The 21,419-nt window shown below is 28.0% G+C and overlaps 1 protein-coding gene across 1 annotated transcript; it reads left to right on the top strand.

Annotated features, from left to right (window-relative positions):
• Window positions 1-691: 691 nt before the first annotated feature.
• Window positions 692-20,886, top strand: Ctu2 (Cytosolic thiouridylase subunit 2). The gene is made up of 10 exons (XM_067279511.1): window positions 692-738; window positions 5,357-5,495; window positions 9,370-9,430; window positions 11,221-11,318; window positions 14,421-14,572; window positions 16,684-16,824; window positions 18,770-18,851; window positions 19,513-19,604; window positions 20,351-20,414; window positions 20,785-20,886. Exons 1-10 carry the CDS (start codon window positions 692-694, stop codon window positions 20,884-20,886), a joined length of 978 nt encoding a protein of 325 aa, XP_067135612.1.
• The last annotated feature ends 533 nt before the right edge of the window (window positions 20,887-21,419 follow it).

Below are 21,419 nucleotides of genomic sequence, written 5' to 3'. Positions count from 1 at the left end.
GTGCCGCGATTTTTTATTTTTTAATCAGGGGTGCCACTCAATGAAAAAGGTGAAAAACACTGGGTTAAGCCCTTAATCGACTTGGCCATTCAACCGTCAATCCATTACAAGCCTAGTCGAATTCATATTTGGGAGCCGGCCGGATGATCGAGAGGTTAAGGTGTCGGCCTACCGTTCTAGAATATCCAAGAGCTAATCCGTGCAAGTCAACTCCCCAGGAAGTTTTTATGTACTCTTTGTCCCAGATACGTTGGGACCCGTCTCCCATCCTATGCCCCCATTGTGAACCTGGCTGAACCCATGGTGGATATGATTAAAAAGGCCCTCTTAGTATCCACAGGGCAAAAAGAGTTTTTTAAAAAATCTCTTTTAAGACGATTGAAAATAAAAACGAGAGAAATTCTATTTGAAATCCAAGATAGTTTTATCTTCCTTTTACGCAAATATAAAATTATTTTGTACATAAGCTTGTTCCTATTATTATAATATTTACTTATTTATTCGTTTTATTTAGTATAATAAAATTATAATATAAAATCAAGAACATTTGATAAATTTTGTTATTTCTTTTTTTTCAATTTTAATTTTTGCAGATGGCGACACTGATAAAATTGTTTATTTCATAAAAAGAATTTGACACGTGCTTGTGATCGCGTTTTACGATTAAACATATTAAAATAAAATTTTTAAGATGTGTTCAGTCGAAGACGGAAATGAAACTGTAGAAATAAAAACTAAGTGAGTTTAAATTGTATTTTACGATTTCAATGTTTTATGTAACGATAAACGATAATCGATCTAATATTATTTGAATAATTATTGATAATTACACTGATAACTAATTGAATTTTAGTTCATTCAAATATGGATGACGCTCTTAAATCGTGCCCGTTGTAATAAAACATGAAATGATGGCTCAGTGGCGAGACCAGTTAGCCACTGAGAAGAACCCTAGATCTTGTAAACTAAAGATGTAAGGTTCTTACCCTACTGAGCCTTTTAAATAAAATTGCTCGTAAAAAACAAAAGCAAAATCATAAAGAATCACAGTCTGTTTAGGAATTAATGGAACATTTATGAGATATTGTACTCCATAATTCTCTGAACATGGTTTAGACTCATGACCTTAGGACATTAGAATTGTACAATCTTTTCTAGTTGCTATGCATAAACCAGTTTGTTTATATTGTATAATTACAGTAAATACTTGTGCATTTTCAGTATGGTAATTTTGAATGAGGGATTTGGACCTCAAATTTAGGTCCCCTAGACCAGGGGTGGCCAACTTTTGTGTACATAAGATCTACTTTTTATCTTAAAAATGTGTCGCGATCGACTCGTTGTCGTAGGCATAGTCTAAGTGGCGTGGGGGGTGTGAAATACATACTATGTTTATACACTGTGCTTCAGTACGAGGTGCACTCCCGCGAGCTATAGGTAGATAAGGAAAATATATGTTCAAAACTATTTTTTATTTTTTAAATCGCTTATTAAATTTTGAAGATATAAGCTCATAAAGAAAATAAATTTCCAGACCCAACTTTTGATATTTGCAGTTACGAGTTCCTTCCGTACAGGCGGCACCTAAAAAAAAATCTATTTTTCGACACTTTCAAGATAGATTTTTATTAACTTAAAATATAATTTAATTTTTTTTATCAATTACAATGTATAAATTGTGGTACTATTTGTTCGTAAACTTAAAAAAGTTGTTATAAAACTGCACAGTACGGCTGATAATTTGATTATAAGATTTTACTTTCGCGATTTTTTTTTTGGGCGAGGAAAATTTATCATGGAAGAATGATATAAGATTTTTAGACTTATTTTTTGCTAATCTATCAATAGCTCGCGGGAGTGCTCTTTGTACTGAAACGCCCTGTATATCTACCTACGTAAAAAACAATGTAATTATTTAACGGGCGAAAAACTCACGTCCAGGGGAATTAAAACAACATGAGTAATTATTAACAATATTTATTAATTCAAATTAGCTACTGTAAAGACAGATTTAGAATTTATTTTATTACGTTACATTAATGGGAGGACTGAGTTTGCACGTCTCTTACCAAGGAAACATAATTAGGTGTATATCCTGACAAAGATAATAATAATGATTCTTCAGTATGGGAATCAGTCAGGACAGAATGTTTAGTCTTCGTTAACTTTAAGTATGAAAATGCCAGTTCACACAGGTATGTAGTTCCGAAACAGGAATAAATATATTTGCTACATTTGGTGATACTGGGATATTTTTCTCAATTGACGTATTTCCAAAAATCCAAAAATATAGAGGTCTGTTGCCAAAAACGCTCACTTATCAAGTAAATAGATAGGTAAGAAAAGCCATAATTTAATTTAAAACATAAAGAACAGGTACTTACATTTTAAACAAATGAAAAATTGAAACTCAACGTTGTCACCGTGGATAAATAATATTGATTAATAATAATAATATTGTTAATACTAAAGAAAAGAAGCTACCGCATGACAGTATCAAATATTCAAGCTAAATGGCTGTGTTTTCTACGAGTCCAGTCATAACTGCATGCATATTGTTGGTTTTGCGCGTTACGTTCACGCGTTGCGTTCAGTTACAAGTGTAACACATTAAGTCAAGACATCCGTGAGCGATCAACCAAAATTGGCATCGCGATCGACCGGTCGGCCACCCCTGCCCTAGATATCCAAAAGTCAAAGGAACCATATCTCTAATTATGACCCTTGGTAAGACTGGGCTGCTTGTTAAACATTCAATAGGCTTAATGGCACATACTGTGCGACCCAGAAGTATCCGGTGCAATGGTGTTTCTTGTGTTTTATGATATTTTTAGCTGTCTCTAGTAAAGTAGGAAACAGTTGATTTTTAGTATTGCTTTGAGAAATAGTTTTGGATTTTTTCACTTTTAAATTTTATTCCATTTTTGGGGGTTTTCAAAATTCCATATAGGCTGATTTTGGGGGCTTATATCTTGCAGAGGAACCAATGGTATATATAGAACACTGGTTCCTTTGACTTTTTTACTCCTGTGTGGCATGGTCTACAGCTCTGATTACATTTCAACTGCCTCATTCAGTGCTGCATTTGTATCTTCACAAAGATTCACAAATGTAATAGTTATTAAACTTGATTATTATCATAGTTAATATAAATGTATTCTCGTGAAATTTTGTGTGAACATTAACAGATATTGTAATGTGCAGCTAATGTTTTTGGCTGTTTAATCAAAAACATTAGCTTCTCATTAAATATTTGATATATTGCTCATTTAAAGGCTTTTGATGCTTTGTTTTTCAATCAGTTATTTAACATTCCTTGCTTTTCAAATGATTTACAAAATCTGATGAAATTTAAAATACTTGTAAAAACTTGAAACAGTACCTTAAAAAACATTGTTTAAAATTAAAAAATACTTATATGATATAAAGTTGTATAATCAACTCAATGAGCTTATTTGCTGATGTAGTTAGTGTAAAGGATTGATTTCACATGATATACAATACAAAATTCATCTGTTTACTGAATATATATAATGTATAGATTTATTAGATTCCATCTAACAAACATAATTCCTTCAAAATATTTATAATTATATAATTTCTTAAAAGTCTGTTCTATTTATTCAAAACAAAAATAAAATTTTTATTTCTGATTTTATTTTTTTTTTTTCTATGTAAATACCTGAAATATACATGCATATATACTACAATATGTAAATGATTAGAAGTAACAAAATATTTTATTTTCCAGGGCTAAAAATTTGTGTAGAAGATGTAACGAAAAAGCATCTATAGTTCATGGAAAGGATTCTTTTTGTCGGTATGAATTTGAATGTTTTTAAAAATATATTTTCAGTATTTATAGATAATATTAAAAAAAAAATCAACACTAAATCCGGAACTTGTTACCAGTGTAAATCATGTGAAAAAACCTTTTCTCACCAACGTTTTTGAACTTTCTAAGATAATTCTTCCTCAGGCAAAAAATTCAATGGAATGCTTCAAAAAATAGAACGTGGAGATTTAAAACAAAACCGAATGCTCGCATAACAAAACTCGTTGAGATGTGCATACTATACATACCATTCCATTTTCATCTCTAGACATGTAAATTTAGAATTAGAAAGCAATAAGTGAAACATATTTCCAGTTAGTGTGAATGAAACAAGTTTTTATGATTTTTCAATGAATTGAAATGTTTTGATATGTATTTAATATAAAAATTAACATAAAAGAATGTGTTTCAAAAAGTCATTAGTCAGGAAGATAGTTAATTAGATGATCTAATGATTTTTTATTAATGAGCACTTGTTAGTTCCAAGTCATACAATGAATTTTCAAATAATGACATTAAGTTACAAATTGTCTAAATTTTCAAGAGTGTGGAATTAGAAAATTTAAAAGAATTATTTTTACAAATATTTGGGATAATATGTTCTTTTTCGATAAAGCTGACTTTTGAAACTTCTGATATAATGAAGACAACCAAGTTCAGATATCTCAGTTTTGCAATTGACATATATAAATACAGGGTGTATCAGAATGATGTTTTAAAAATTTGGGGAATTGTAGAGGATGAAATTTTGAACGTTTTGATATAAGGAACCCATAGCCAGAAATGTGATATGAAGTTTCTACTGCGGTAGGAAGTGCTTGACCACCCTTCACTTTGGTAGCTACCCTTCCATCCATTGACATCATGTTATTGTTCTTGACTTCTTCCTCTGGGGTTATGTAAAGTCCCTTCTGTACGCAACACTTGTAGGAACAGTTCATGAGCTTATGGAGTGCATCTTTACAGCATTTAATACCATCAGAGGGGAGCGTGGCATCATACAGAGAGTCAGACAAAACATGGTTCATCATTGCACATGATGTATCGAAGTTGGTGGTCGTCACATTGAACATTTACTCTAAAGTAGTGCAGCCACTGATTCAATGTACAGTTTGATTGTACTCTACTGTTTTGTCAATAAAACTTGTCATAAATACTGTATTCTGCTGTTTCGTTCAGCATACCGATTGCAAAGTGCAAAGTGCTGTAGAAACTTTATATCACATTTCCGGCTATGGTTCCTTATATCAAAATGTTCAAAATTTCATCCTCTACAATCCCCCAAATTTTTAAAAAGTCATTCTGATACACCCTCTATATTCTTCTTATGATTTATTAATTATAATAATAAATATAGAGTAAATTGTGAATTATTTTCTTTCCAATATATGAATATATATTCTGGAATTTTGTTTATAAAATTGTTCAAAATGAAATCAGTGTAAAGAATTTTCATGATAACAAATTATTATATATGTTTACATTTTGCTGTTTTTAAATAAATAAATAAATTATTTTTAGTTCCTGTTTCTTGGCCTACTGTACACACAAATTTCGTGGAACATTAGGTAAATCTAAACAAATAAAAAGAGGAGAAAAGATCTTAATTGCATTTTCTGGTGGAATGTCATCATCTGCTATGTTACATATGATAAAAGAAGTAAGTAAATATTATACATTGAAGTATTTTTGATAAATCTGAAACTTTAGAACTGTCAGTTATTGATTTAAAATTTTATTTTATGCTTTTACATGCACTTATTTTGTTGATACTTTACAGTTCTGATGAAAAAATTAGAATTTATTATTCTGTAACTGTTGTGTACTTTATTGTTCTACAAAGATACATATATATATATAATATACAGGTATTTCTCATTATATATTAGAGTGGTTGAGGCACAGTACAAATGTTAAACAAGCAGAAGTACATATTTGACATTTTAAATCCAACTAAAAGAGCTTGCGGTGCTCGTTCACAACATCACGTGACTCAGTGAATGTCGTGCATTGACCCACAGGAAAAATTGTTGAAAAAATGGCGGATACATTTAACTTTGAGGGTTGCCAGTAAAGGTAAATAAACAAATTAAACTGTTTAAAAGTATTTATAGGATGTTTAATAACACTAAGTAATTATTTTTAATTAGCATTGTGTATCATACTGCACGATTGGACGATAGGACTACCTCATACTTTTGTTGAGGGAAGTAGTGGCTTATGTAAATTTGAAAACAGCTCAGAAAATTAATTTTTAGAAAATTTACAAATCTATTACGCTGTTGATGGTAGAAGATGGTGTGGAAGAACAAACCTACTCCATCAGAATTATGATAAGCTATTATGAAGACAAATATATGTAAATTCTGTAGACACTTCACATCACTTGCTAATAAATTGAATAATTAAATAATTTCTGGATTAAAATTGTCTGTTTCTTTACAATATTATTCGTAAATGCTTAAATAATCATTATTTTAATAAAATACGTCATAATTTTAACCACAAACACAAAAAAAATGAAGAAGTTTAAGCCGATTGTCTACTCGCCATTCTAAATGTAGCAAACGCCATTATCGACTGTATAGAATTGCCAGATGGTGGTGCTCGTCCGTCCGCCGTTCACATTTTGGGCTGAATACATGTGCCTCAACCTCTCTATTATCTCACTTTGTGATTTTGCTGCAATGTGATTTCAAAAAATCAAAATAGACTGTGTAAAATCACCATATGTCTATATCTACAATTATACTACCCTACATGTAGTGGATTATAAATGTTCAGTTCTTCTCAGCTGCTGAATCTGAAACATTACAAAGAATAATTTTGTTGTTTTTAATCATAATAAACTCTGAATAGATCCATAATAGACCATATTTTATGACTAATTCTGTAATGGAGTTGAAACTTGCCAATCCACCAAGCCAGAGCATTTAAAGGGGTGAGGAAAGAACCAGACTAAATTCTTACTTTGGTTGATTCATCTGATTTAAGTTACTAATGTACTAATTAGAAAAATACAGTTTCTTTCTAAATTTTGGGTAATTATTTTTTTATTTTGGGAATGTGTGCCTATATATCCATATAAAAGTCGATTTGCTTTATATCTGATGCTTTCTTGAAACCAGTTAATTGTGTATTGTGGGGATGCATAAATCAGATTTATTAGCCTAATTAATAATTAAATATTATTTCTGTAATTTCTACCTTATATACTTCAAGTTCTTATTTAATTCAAATACATATCTAATTTATATATAACTATACTGGTTACTGTAATTATAAATATACATTTAATCTTTTCTCACTTGTTTTGCATAATTAAAAACTGAAATGTAGAAAAACAATTTAGAGTATTCTGATTTTTTTTCCTTTTATTAATGATTATCTCTTATAAAAAGATTTGAAAGATTGTAGCAGTTATTGGTTTAGTTATAAGTTTAAAAATAGTCAAAGTTATAATTAATTAAAAGATTTTGAATTTCGATTATTAATGAATTTATTGTATATTTATTACTTTCTTGGCTATACATAACAGAGGGAAAGTGTTGCGATTGGTTAAAAAATGACTCCCCCAGATTTTTATATTTTTGGACTCAGGACCTTAAAACATCAAGAAATGCAAAAAATATTTGGGGTTTTTTCCTCTATATGTATGGATGTTAGTGTGTGTATCTAAATACACACACTAACATCCAGGCATGATTTTGTTCAGGCATCCAGGCATGATTGATAACACTAACTAGCAGGCATGATTTTGTTCACTCTCTTTGAAGCTTAATAACTCCTGTGCTTTTTGTTAAAAATTTCTGAAATTTTGCAGGGAGGTTTGTATATTAGGGGGATTGATGCTATTAAATTTTGATGATTAAAGGTCAAGGAGGTGGAGAGATAAAGGGGGTCATGTGTCATGTGTCATGTGTCTAGTAGGATCAAACTTAATGGCTATTTTACTCATTATTAGCATTTGCAATCTATATATATAATCGAGGCGAGTTGATGATATTAATAATAATAATAATAATAATCAGCGCAGAGCTTAAACGGTCAGGAGTTGAAAGTTGAAATTTGGTACACAGTTAGGATATGTCAGGAGAATGCACACTAAGAAGGGATTTTTCGAAATTCCTCCCCACGGGGGAGAGGGACAGGAATAAGGGTTAACACTTCCATTGTTGATGGAAGTGTTAAGTAACAATGGAAGTGTCACATAACAATGGAATTGTCAACAATGAGAGTGTTACGTAACAATGGAATTGTTAAGAGAAAGCGACGTGCAAGACGCAGATGCAGTTTTTTTCATTTTTGCGGGAAATCGAACATATTTTTAGACCCATCTAAAAATTCTGTAATTAGCCTGGAAACAGGGAAACCCAATTCTTGCATTCTGTGAAAACGGGTAAGGTTGACTATAATGTAATAATCTTAATCTCCACTATCGTTAATTTTGTTTGAGCAACGCCGGGCCCATCCACTAGTTTTTTTATAAAATTCACTCCTATCCTTGAAATTAAGCTTTTTGTCATTTTATAATAGTTAAAAATATAAAAAGTTTCTTTAATAAAATATGATCAGATGGTGCCAGAAAGTTAAGAAAGTTGTTGCTGGATTTTTTTTTTTACTAGCATTTGTTGAACTAAAAATAATTCTATTTTCTTTATCTATAGCAAAATTTCTCAATAGTGGTCACCTGCAGGAATTGTAAAATATCTGCTATTAAGAAGTACTAATTATTAGGAAGAAACCAGAAAATGAATTTATAATTTTCAACATTTTAAAGTTATTGTACAAGCTTATAAAATTAATTTTTATTCTTTTTAGATGTTTACATAAAACTAAAAAGGAAATAGTCCAAACTTGTATGTTTTTTCATGTTTCTATTTGTATACAATGCTCTTTTAAAGTTTTGATTTCCTCCATTCTTTTTTCAAGACTTGACTTTTTTCCTTGTTCATTTTAGCTGACAAATTACCTACACTTAATTTTTACTACATCATCTTTTTACGTAAACACTAAACATTTAATTTCTGAGACAGATTTACAAATTATAACTGAATCCTTCAAGAAATCAAAAATTTTATTGATAATTACAAAAGGATTTGAAAGGCGTGATTCCGACTGACATTTCAATGGTCATTTTAAGTTTTGAACTTTGTTTCTTGAATTTTAATTATATTTATTACTTCATATTTTATTGAAGTGTTAGTTTAAAGACAAAAAGTTTTATTTTAAAATATTTTAGACTTTGATCTCAGATCTGTTTGATTAGGACAATGCCCATTTTATATCGACTTGACATCATTATTTAAACCTGTTCATTAAGAGTTTTACTGCACTATATACAAATTCATTATGATTTTTTGGTGAAAAATTTGAATATATAAATTAATTTAAAAAATAAATTATTTGATTTACTTGTAATTTGTAATTTATTTGAATTATTTTGTAACTATAGTTATTTATTTATATTACATTAAATTAGTTTTATTTCATATATTGTTAAACTTTAATGTGTCTTTTATGTACTTATTCAGGGATTAAAAGAAGCTTCACACAAAAGACTAAGTTTCAATCCTATTTTACTTTTTATTGATGGTAAGTAGATAAATTTCTAGGTACAATTTATTTATAATAACTTGAATGGATTAATATATATGATGAATCCCATTTTATTTACATTTTTATTTATAAAACTTAAAAAAGTATAAAAATTTGGCAATATAATGCAGAAATTATGGATAATCTATAACTTTATAGTTTTTATTTAATATTTTGGAAGCTATGATCATGTTTAGAAAGTAATGGATTTCAATCTTATTATTCAATCTCGTATTAGATGTATCCAATAGATACATCTAATATTCACTTCAGTTTGCATATTTAAAGTGATATGGACACTCAGGATGTATCAGTTTCAATATTTCATTATCAATGAAACAATAGACATTATACTTTTGATATTGACCTTTATTCTTCACAGATGGCAATTCAGACAATGTGGTTGTCTTCTTATCTTTTTAGAGATAGAATTTTCTCCATTTTGTTGTTTTGTCATTTTGAACAAAAATCACGGAATTAAATTATAACCTAACATATTTTCAGGAAGCTGAAAATTGTACATTAAACAAATGGTCCTATAGCAGTCCTTTCCAAAGTTTCATGTTGAGCCATTTGGTTAAATATGAAACTTTGGGAAGTACTGCTATAGAGTAACATTGATCCAAAAGAAAAATATTAATGTATATAAAATTATTTCTTTTAGATATGTAATGTATAAACATTGAAGAGTCAAAAATAAATTAAACTTTTAATATAACTTTTATTATATTAACAATATGAATATTTGCAGAAATACTCACATTGTAAACATAACATTGTTCTACCTTCAAAATAAGCACTTTTCACTTCTGCTGATTTGAATCTGACCTTTCAGCAGAACTTTTATTTTAGTATTGACATGAAAGTTTGCAGCAGTGAGGACAGATACTGTACATGAAGAGGATGTGAAAGTATGGATATCTGATGTTTTGTCAAATATTCACTAACTAGCAAATGCAATGCATTATCATATTGGAGAATCCACTTTTTTGCTTGACAGAGATGGGACCATTTTTTCCATCTTACTGCATGTCAGAGGCAATTGAGAATGTCAATATAGAACTTCTTGTTAATGTGTCTACAATTGGAAACAAACTTTTAATGTACCAGGCTTTTCACATTAAAAAACTATCTCAACAAAGTGAAAAGGTGCTGCAACAATTGTACTTAAAGAGGGAATGCAGAACAGGTTGAAAGTTGTCAAAGTATATAGCTGCAGAAAGTACATATTTTAAAAGTGATATTTTGTAAATAGTTCTAATGATATAATAAAAGTTATATTAAAAGTTTGGTTTATGACTCTACCACATACTATATATAAGAATGTGTGAAACACAATTCTCCAAATGTGACTTTGTTGAGTTGAACAGTTGGTAATTTTGATATAATTTTGACATTATCACACACATCATTATGTATAAACTATTAATATAATCCGTATTTTCCTGATTATCCTGCTTTTGCTGTTTTTCATTTTATTTTATCAATTGAACAACAAATGTTCATTATGATTTATTTTATTGAAATTGAGTATAATTTTTGTGTATAAACTTAACTTATTTATGATATAATTTGAATTATTTAATTATAGAAGTAATAAAACTAGTAGCATAACTAAAATATTTGTAGATCTTATACATGTAAATTTAATAAATTTGATTAAGAAATAAATATTGTCACTTAATAATTTATAAAATAAGTTAACAACAAAAAATTAATTAATAATATATTAACATTTAAATATTCTCTATATATTTTGTTATTTACCATAACTATTAATTTAATAGAAACTTCAATTTTTTCAACAATCAATGATGATAATGAAGAAATTTATAAAATCATGTTGGATACCAGATTTCCTTCTTATATTACTAGATTAGAAATGGTAATGTATCTTTATCAGTTATTTTAGGCTAAAATATTGTATATAATATTGTAACTATTATATTGTATATAAAATATTGTAACTTCCCTAAACCCAATACATTGATACTCAATACTAATAGCAAATCTGTAACCTAATTTATTAAGACATTTGTTTGGTTGAGTAAAATATTGTAATTGGATATAACTATGAATGAATGATAATGATAGATTGAGTAAAAAGTGAAGTAACACTTGCATATAATATAAACTTACAGAATGAATAAATAATTTTAATGCAAATTCAACAAACATTGTCAATCTTACACAAGATCTGTCTCAGGTCAGCAGCATTCTAATGTGCAGAACTAGTTATTTATTCTGTACATTCCAATTTCCTGTAAATGTTTTGTTTGATGTACTTAGTCATTGATCCAGTTATCAAAAAGAAGGTAATTTTGTTCATTCTGTGAGGCTGGGACCTCACCCTCTGACGAGAGACAATCTGTCAAACCAATGTCAATAAATGAGTGATTTATACTTGTAAACAGAACCAGGGCTGTGGAGAAACAGGGTGCAATATGATTTAATTATCGCATTTCTGAGATTTAATTGACACATTCCTGGTCGTAGATTGCAAGGGAGAGCAGGAGAGCAATAGCCAAGGGAGCTTTTGCAGTCACCTTACACCGAGTTTGAAGTGGGAAAAAGTGAAAGCTTCCTCAGAGGAAGGTGGTGACTGGGACCATACAAACCAAGCTGCATCTTCTCCAAGGCAGGAGAAAACACAATAGCAAGGTTGAAGCCAACGTTTTCAATGTGAAAACGTGTATGTCGGATGCTCAGCGCTGCTTTCCTGTAAGCCTAGAAGTTTGGAAAGTCAGTGGAATCATGCTTGACATTCCAAAGGCCATTGTCAAACTTCTAGGCTTACAGGAAAGTGGTGCCGAACATCTGACATACACGTTTTTGCATTGAAAACTTCAGTCAACAACCTTGCTATTGTCTGTAATTTATGGGACAGTCATTTGGGAAGGAGTGTGACCCTGTCCTGGGGAAAGTGGTCCATACCCCACGACCCAAATCATGTTCCTAGCAACAGGTTGGGGACCAATGAAGATGCGAGAAACCACTAGTTTGGATTAACTAGAAATTGAGATTTTTGGAGAAAACAGGATAAAAATTCAGACTTTCAAGGACATAGTTGTGGCTGAGGTTGTGTCCAGGACCATTCATCTAAGCGGTCTGCATCAAGATTGCCCTTCAAAGAAGCTGGCATCAAGATTGCAGACGACAGTTGCATGAACATTATAGGTGACATTTGCAGACAAGATTTACTTCCAGAGAACCCAGAGATGAACTTCCCCACTCTTTCACTGGATTCAGAGACAAATCTTCCCCACTCCTGTGTATAACCATCTATGATTCCTCACTTTAACTTAGTGTAAGCATTTTTTTTTTTTTGTCTTATTAAACTTGAATAACTCTGACACCCAGGTAGCCATGTGAGTCTCTGTGTCCTGTACTACTACCCCCATACATTTCAAAAACTCTTGCATCATCCTGACATTCACAGGAAAAGTGAGTATTTTTGTCTTCCATCAAGACTGACCATTGTCAGGTAGAGTCTCTTAAAGTGACCTTTCTTACAATTCTAAACAAAATTTAAATTTACAAATTAAATTAAACTATATTCATAAACTTTAAAATAATGGGATCGGTAATATTCTTAAAATTTTTTGTAAATTCTAAAAATAAATAAAATTATTTCCAAATTAAAAACAAGTAAAACTTCTCTTTCTTATCCAACTTTGAGTGATTTATTTTATCAGATAAACAAATAACGAAGAAATACTAAACTTTAATTACCAATAACTTCGTGTTCGTCGATTTCACAAAATCCAAATGCATTTCGCTTACAATAAAGCTTCATCAGTGAACATATTGAACTTTAACAATTTCTGTTCCTTTTATGCTGGGTGATTTTTTCCCAGCATGCATTTACATTCATTCCGGTATTCAGATTTATCACATTTGCATATGTTACACTACAAAAATGTTCTATTATTCTTCTTTTGAAACAATTTTTTACTTTATATAATATTTTAACATTATTCCTATTTATTTTACAATTAAATTTATTACAATGTAGACACCACGGTGATTCTTGTCTTTTTAACCTAATAGCAGCTTCGTGTTCTTTTAGCCGTGTCTCCAACTTCCTTCCTGTTTCTCCTATGTAAAGTTTCGGTCTTGGACAGGAAGTTGGAGACACGGTTGTGTCAAAATTTCAAAGCAATCAATGAAGAACTTTCAGAGATTTAAGATTTTGAACAAATGAACATTTACATTTTTATTTATATAGATTTAGTTGAAATATTAATTCTGACTATATGAAGGATTACCAGAAAGTAATTACATTATGAAATAATTTATTTAGTAAGGTTATTAATCAATTTTACCTCACTCATTTCTGTTTTATGTAAAGAAAGTTTTTAATTCGTTCATATTCTTTATTATTATTATTATATATTTTTGTTTTGCTCTTTCTGTACTGTGGACACAAAGAGGGCCTTTTTTTCTATTCCCATTGTAGATTTGGCCAGGCCCCTATTGAGGTTGCAGTGACAGATTAGGACAGACAATATCCTAAAATATTTCTAAGTTATTCGCCTGGATTTAATTGCTGGTCTTCCAGCATAGTTGGCTGATGCCTTAACAATCACAATCATCAAATTCAACAATATTTTTTACTTTGCTATAAACTTTCATAGTAATATACATTCTGCATTCTGTTTAAATTTCAGATAGAATCTTATTCAAACGTATCTTTAAAATCTTATCATTTACAAATATATTATATATGTATATTAAAATTTAAATATGAAATTAGTCAGTAAATCCAATTGAATTTGTTTATGCGGAACTAAAATATCATTTCGTTAAAAGAGCTAAATAGTAGAAAATAGTTAAACATAAATATAAAAGATCACAAGATTTAAATCTGAAGATCTGATTGTTAGAAGAATCTATATGTTGTTTTAGTTTTAAAAGTTTATTTTTTTAGAAGATTAATTTTATTATGTTTTATACTTTTATTACGATTTTTCTTGCTTTTTATTAGGTATACCATGATGAGAAAAGTGTATTTTATCAATCTTTGGATGCATCATATTTCAATTTCATTAATTATAACAAAGAAAAAAAGTTATTAATGGAAGCTTTAGATAGTTTTAAATCATTGAGTTCTAAAGAAAATTTCATAAAAAATTTAAGGTAGGTTGAAATTAATAATTAATAAATAAAAAGTTTAATGATTGCTAAAGTTTTTTTTGAAAGTTTTAAAGTATTTTTCAATATAAAATTAAAAAATAGTCTAGGTAAAAGAAATATGTTTATATCAAAATTAGGAAGATAATAAGCATTTGCAATATTTAAATGACATTTGCTCTTTGTTTATTATTAGTTTTTAATAAAAATTAGCAGCAGTGCACAAAGGATATAAAGTTTACTAGGTAAAAATCATGCAAATATGTTTTATAATTTTATAAAATTTATGAATCCTACAATATAATTTATCTACACATTGCATTAAGAAAAATCACTGAATTAAAGACAGATGAATAATAAATATTTAAATTATTGAGCTTAATCTTGTTAAACAAACAGAATGAAATGTAGAAATTACCATATTAAAAGTTATAAAATAATTAAATAGGCTATAAAAAAATAAAAAATAAAGTAAATAGGCTATATACAAGATTATAAAGTACATAACATTGTGACTTGTACAGAACACAACATGAGTTTAGGCTATTGTTGATTACAATAGCCCAAACTTGTGAGTGATTGCCATAATTGCTATACTTGGATATTATCTTAAGTTTTTCATTTTCTCATTGAGACTCAGTGGGGTGCTTTGCAGACATAATGAGTATACTGTAAAACAAAACAAGCTATAAGATGGTATATATAAAAAAAATGGTCCCAAGAAAGATCATTAATGCATAAGTAGAGCAGCTTGAATTCAAATTCTAAATGTTTCTCATGCTTCCACTTTTTTTACTTGCATCAGCCATTGTATGTCAAAACACTAAGTTGAAGAGCATCTTTATGTAATTTAATTCTTAGTTGTAGGGTATAGAAAACAATATTTGTTTCACTTAATATTTGATGAGAGAATCTATAAATATTAAGTTGCCTAACCATTTAACCAATGTAAGAACTATAAATGTTTCATTAGAGCTGTCTTAAATTATAATTATAGTAGACCCTCTATAACGTGGTAGATACATTCTGTGTTATATGAATTTTGTGTTGTACGAGTCACTTAAATACATGAGCCAATCACAGCACGTGTGCAGTTTAGGGGCTATGGCTGTTTGAAAGGTTTTCTTCCATAAAATTAATCGATTCTAGACTAATTTGACTCAACATTTCCAAAACACATATAATTTTTTGGGAATAATCCATATAAACTATGCTATAAACAAAAAATTGTAGGATTACTTACCGAGTGTGCACCGTTCAAAAATGCCATTGCCTAAGCTTGTTTACATTGTGGAGCAGCTCATCGAACAGCAGATGCGTGTTTCCTGATAAGTTTATATAATTTAATATATAAAAATATATAAAATTATATAAACTTATAATATAATTATAAGTTTATATAATTTTTATGGCTGTTGAATAATAAATGTTTTTTAGTAGGTCCACTGCTTGTTTAAACTCAACGGTTTGTACAATATCCGCTATTGGTTCAGATTCGACCAATCCTGTCGTGACACAAGTCAGTGATGACGTTTTACCATGTTATACGAGTCTCTTTTAGCGTGTTATACGAACACGATCGCAATTTTTTCGCCATATTATATGAACCCATGTTATAGAGGAGTCTACTGTAATGATTAGATTAAATTAAGATTTATGTTAACATTCAATCTTTATGTTTATTCAATTCATATATTCAAATTTAAAATTTGCTATTAATATCATGGTTAATTAAATTGTCAAAATTCAAACTGAATTTTGGAAATTATAGTTTATTTAATTTAAAATAGTATTTTACAAATCTGTGTACAAAGATATATAGTATTATTATTTCTCCTAATCATTATTATTATTATTATTATTATTACTAATTTGAATTTCCAAAATTGACCTTTTCTCTAATATAATTATAAAATTTGTATATAAATTATTAAATTTAATTGCTTTTATGCTAATCATTAGAAAATTCTGATATTATATTTAAATTTTATATTTTACATATTACATTAATTATTTACATTATTATTATATTGTAAAATTAAATGTACTTTTACTTTAAACATTCTTAAAAATGTATTTAAAGAGTTTTTAATATTCTATATATTTCATGTTTATAGATATAACTTAATTATGGATATTGCTAAAAATGTTGACTGTTCTAAGATTTTTGTTGGTGAATCTGCCACTTTGCTTGCTATTCGGTTGTTGTCTGATCTTGCTCAAGGATGTGGAGCTAATATATCTGATGAAACGGTTAAGTAATAATTGAATAATTTATTATGTTTCATGTGTTTGAATTGTATTTATTATATACTAACATTGTACTTTTATAAATTATTTATTTTTATTCTTAATTTTTTGTAGGGCTTTGTTGATGGCAGATATGCAATACCAATCCTCAGACCAATGCGGTAGTTTTATATTTTAAATTAATATTTTAATAAATTTATAATAACATAATAAAATTAGAAAGGAATCTATTTAGTTATCTGAAGATGTATTGCACAAACATAAATTTTGATGTATTTTTAGCTCTTTTATTTACCTGTCGTTTATTTTATCACAGGTTTTATTCTTGGGGGAGGAAATCTTTTGTCTTACTCAGACTTTTCCCATTGTAACTAAAATAAATAAATAAATAAAGAATTTAATTTTGTTAGTTTTAATTAAGTATTCATAATATATACTGTATATTTCCGTGGATAAGACGATAGTTGAATCATGAAAAAAGACTCCGAAAATCCGGGGTCGTCTTATAGGACAGATACAAAAAAATTAGATTGAAATTTATATAAATTAAAACCATTATAAAAGAAACAGACAAACCATAATTATTTACTAGTAGAGAGTAGGGCATGTCCACAAAATAGAATAGCCCATACGATGTTTTTGTGAATAGTCAAGGTCGTTACCCAAATGCCCGAATCAGTGCGAACGTTTGCAACAATAGCAAGGCAGAAAATAAAATTTGTTCATTTGAAAAATTACGGAATAGGGTATAATTCCGTATACACTATACAGTATTATTATCCAGATGATCGCCGATCTAAACTAAATTCATAGGCCGTTGATAGTTTGAGGGTCATCTCATAGGACAGATATATGTTAAAACTATAAAACTTTTACGAAAATTTATACCTCATCTTATCTGAAGGTCATCTTATCCGCGGAAATATACAGGTAAATGAGCAGTGAAACTATAAATTTTATAAGAATTTTAATTTTTAGAATGAAACAATTAACGTTTCCTTTATATATGGAATTTAAAAATATTTTTATTTTAAATTCGCAAATATCTATCAGTTATAACTTATATTTTTTTTTTTTAAATTCAAAATGCACAACAAAGTTTCTGACTAAGAATATTCTGTACAAAAATTTTTTTAACTATGATAAATGGTTATATGAAAATGAATAAGAAATCAGGAAATCTGTTTGGTTATGTAGGTATTATAACTTTCTATATTTTATAAAATTGAATTTAAAAAAAGATAAATTTTCCAAGAAATACTCGTTTTATACTGACTTTCTGAGATATGTCAGAACTAGCACTTATGAGAAAAACTCTTTATTTACATCAAAAATGCATCTATTTTTAATGTAAAGAGAGTTTTTCTCATAAGTGCTAGTAGTTATATTTTCTAACAAACCTCTGGAAAATAATATAAAAAGAAAAGAGTTCTCAGAAAATTCATTTTTTTTTTTTTTTACATTTAATTTTAATATAATTTACATTGATCTCGGAAAGTGCAAAAGCATTTAGGTTTTAAAAATATTTAAATGATTACTTCAATAAAGCATAGTTTTCTTATAATCAAAATAGTTAGTTGTAAGGTATTATTTCTTTTTCTCATAAAAAAACAGAGATTGTCAATAATTTATAAGCATGTTTTTTTTTTTTAGTATTACATCTTTGTATTGCAACTATTCTAAATTATTTATACAATATATTTAATAAAATTATTATATTTCATAAATCTAAAATTTAATATTTAATAAATTTAAAAATACAGAGCATTCACAAGAGATAAAACCTTTGTCATTGCCTTTTTCTATTTTGCTATTTTATCTAAAATTTAATAGTCTAATAATTTGGATTTGGCTTCGGCTTCGTCTTTTAACCTTCATAGTTGACTGATATATATGTTATATATTATTATTATTATGTTATAAAGTTTATAGAAGTATTTATTATATTTTCAGAGAATTTCTCAACAAAGAAATAGCCATGTACAATCATTTTTTAAATATACCATATCAAGTTAAACAAACCTTATCTACAAAGGTGAGCTTAAGTTGGTGTCTGTTTATTTTTATCGCAAATCAATATTAATGACGATAAAATTAATACTAATGGCATGAATTAATAAATTAATTAGTTCTTTGCAGAATTAATTTATGCCATTAGTATTAAGTTTATCATCATTAGTATTGATTTGTGATAAACTGTACAGAATTATTTGGTTTAAAATAGAACAGAAATCAAAATTAAAGATGAATATATTTTTTTAATAAATATGTAGCTTTTGATATTTAATTAGTCTTTTATTGTTATTATAGTATTAAACCAAATATTTAATTACTTGCTTTATCAACAAGCATTGAAATAGTTACTGAATCTCTTTTATTGATGTAATTGCTATATGTGATAGCCTAATAAATTTTTAGGACCTCAATGAATTTAGCTAATTTTTTTTCTTTAACTGATTTTATTATCTTTGCTCCACTCCAATCAAATTATGTATTATTTAATTAAATATTAATATATTTTATATTAATACTTATTAGTCAGGAATTTGATAATCTCATAATAATGGAGTAACAATTTCAAAAAATATTAAATTCGATTGCATTTAATCGTTAATTGAACCAAATATAAATTTTGATTTTTTGATACAATAGAAAATTTTTAATATTATTCTATGCTTAAAATTATTTTAATTTAGTCAGACAACAAAGCTAGTATTTTACGACTTACTGAAAATTTTGTTGTTGGTTTACAATCTCAATTTCCTGCAACAGTTTCTACAATTTACAGGTAATTATTTTAAATTTATTGTTATTATTATTATATGTTAAAAATGACAAAAAAGATTAAGATAGAATAAACTAATGTTTATCCTTGAATTCAGTAAATCACTGCACCGTATTGTATAAAAAATTTTACAAATAACCACTCTTAATTCAGGAACTGCCTCTTATTTTTATTTATAAAACATTTTTGATCTTATATTCACTCATTCCTGTTCCACTTAATGAGCAACTCTTTTTCAAATACTTAATGTTTTTTAAGTGCTGGATTTTTCAAATACAATGGTTAATATCTGAACATAATTTAAAGGTTTAAATGCGTTTTTACAATTTGATCAGTTTATTTTTTTTCATGTATTCGAGAAAATCTGTTATTGATTAACATATTCTACAGTTGCTGTGTACTGTGTGCATCTACTTTATGATTATAATGTATGGTCTAAAGTGTTTAAATAAAAACACAGTTTCTGAATTATGAGTGGTTACTTGTAAATTTTTTAACTAATGCATAGTTAAAAAATTTATATTTAATTTAATTAAGAATAAAAATATTCAAATTTACATTATAAAATTATTTTAAAAAATAATTTGTATTAATAATAAAATAAAATAATGATTAGTAATTTAATAATTATATTAAAAGTATATTATCATTACTTACATGAAATTTACGGAAAAGTAAATGAAACCTTTAATTTTATTTTTAAATTAATTGATGGTGATTAATTTTGGTTATGTTTTTATTATTTTCAGAATAGGCAATAAATTATGTGCAGATTCCGACAAAATATCTAAAAATAAATGTATTTTATGTCAGGTAATTTAACTGAATTTTATTATCAAAGTATAGTCATTATGTTTGAAATCCAAAAATCTTGCACTACTGTAATAAGAACAAATCTTCAACATTGTTTGTTAAGGTAATAAACTATTTTATTTACAAAAAAATGTTTACAGCTTTATTTAAACCATTTCACTTTTTCAATTTGTCCCAACGAACATTCAAAGTTATAGAATTTAATATAATTTTTTAAATTTAGTAATAAAATAAATAATTATAAAATTCTTTCCAAGAATGGAGCATCATCTTAAGTCATTTGCAAACTGTTGATTCAGCAACATCATCATCATCACCATAAACAGTACATATTTCGTTTATTGTTTGTATTGCATTTTTGCCTTTTCAGAAAAAGAAAAGCATCAAATGTCAAAAATACATCTTGTTTGGTTCCATTTTAACAAGATGTGGATTAAAAGCAATTTTAAAAAATCCTACTGAAGTTTTTTAATGGACACTTCTCAATGCAACATGTCACTACATTCATAGGTATCTTACCCTTTTAATAGATTTGACATCATTCAACATATTCAATTAACATCTATAAAAAATCATTATGAACTTTTGGACAACCCAAAATATAACTTATTGTAAGGCCACCGATTGTATGCGATTTTTGTGATGGACAAGGAGTTGGGTCTTATATAGGTGTGGTTTGGACACTGAATCAGGCTTACCATTTACATTTTAATTCCATTTAATTGAGAAAAAAATATGCTTACAAGAGTTTTGTTAATCTTGCCTACAAAGGATTCAGCTTGATTGTTCAATCAGAGGAGAGAGTCTAGGAAAAGTCCGAACGTTGCTGTTGTCATTGATGATTGGTCCCTCAGCGACTTACATCTTATGGGTTGATGGCCCCAGGACTCTTTTTGTCTGATGAAATTGTGGATAAAGTCATAGATTCGATCAGTTAAAATATGACTATCCAATAAGAAAATTTTGAAGATTGTTACAGTTATTAAACTGGTTTGATATCTTCAA

Source organism: Centruroides vittatus, unplaced genomic scaffold (genome assembly GCF_030686945.1).
Source record: "Centruroides vittatus isolate TY-2023 unplaced genomic scaffold, ASM3068694v2 contig_874, whole genome shotgun sequence".
Lineage (NCBI taxonomy): Eukaryota > Metazoa > Arthropoda > Arachnida > Scorpiones > Buthidae > Centruroides > Centruroides vittatus.
The sequence above is the reverse complement of the archived record's forward strand: the minus strand, read 5'-3'. Positions and strand labels throughout refer to the sequence as shown.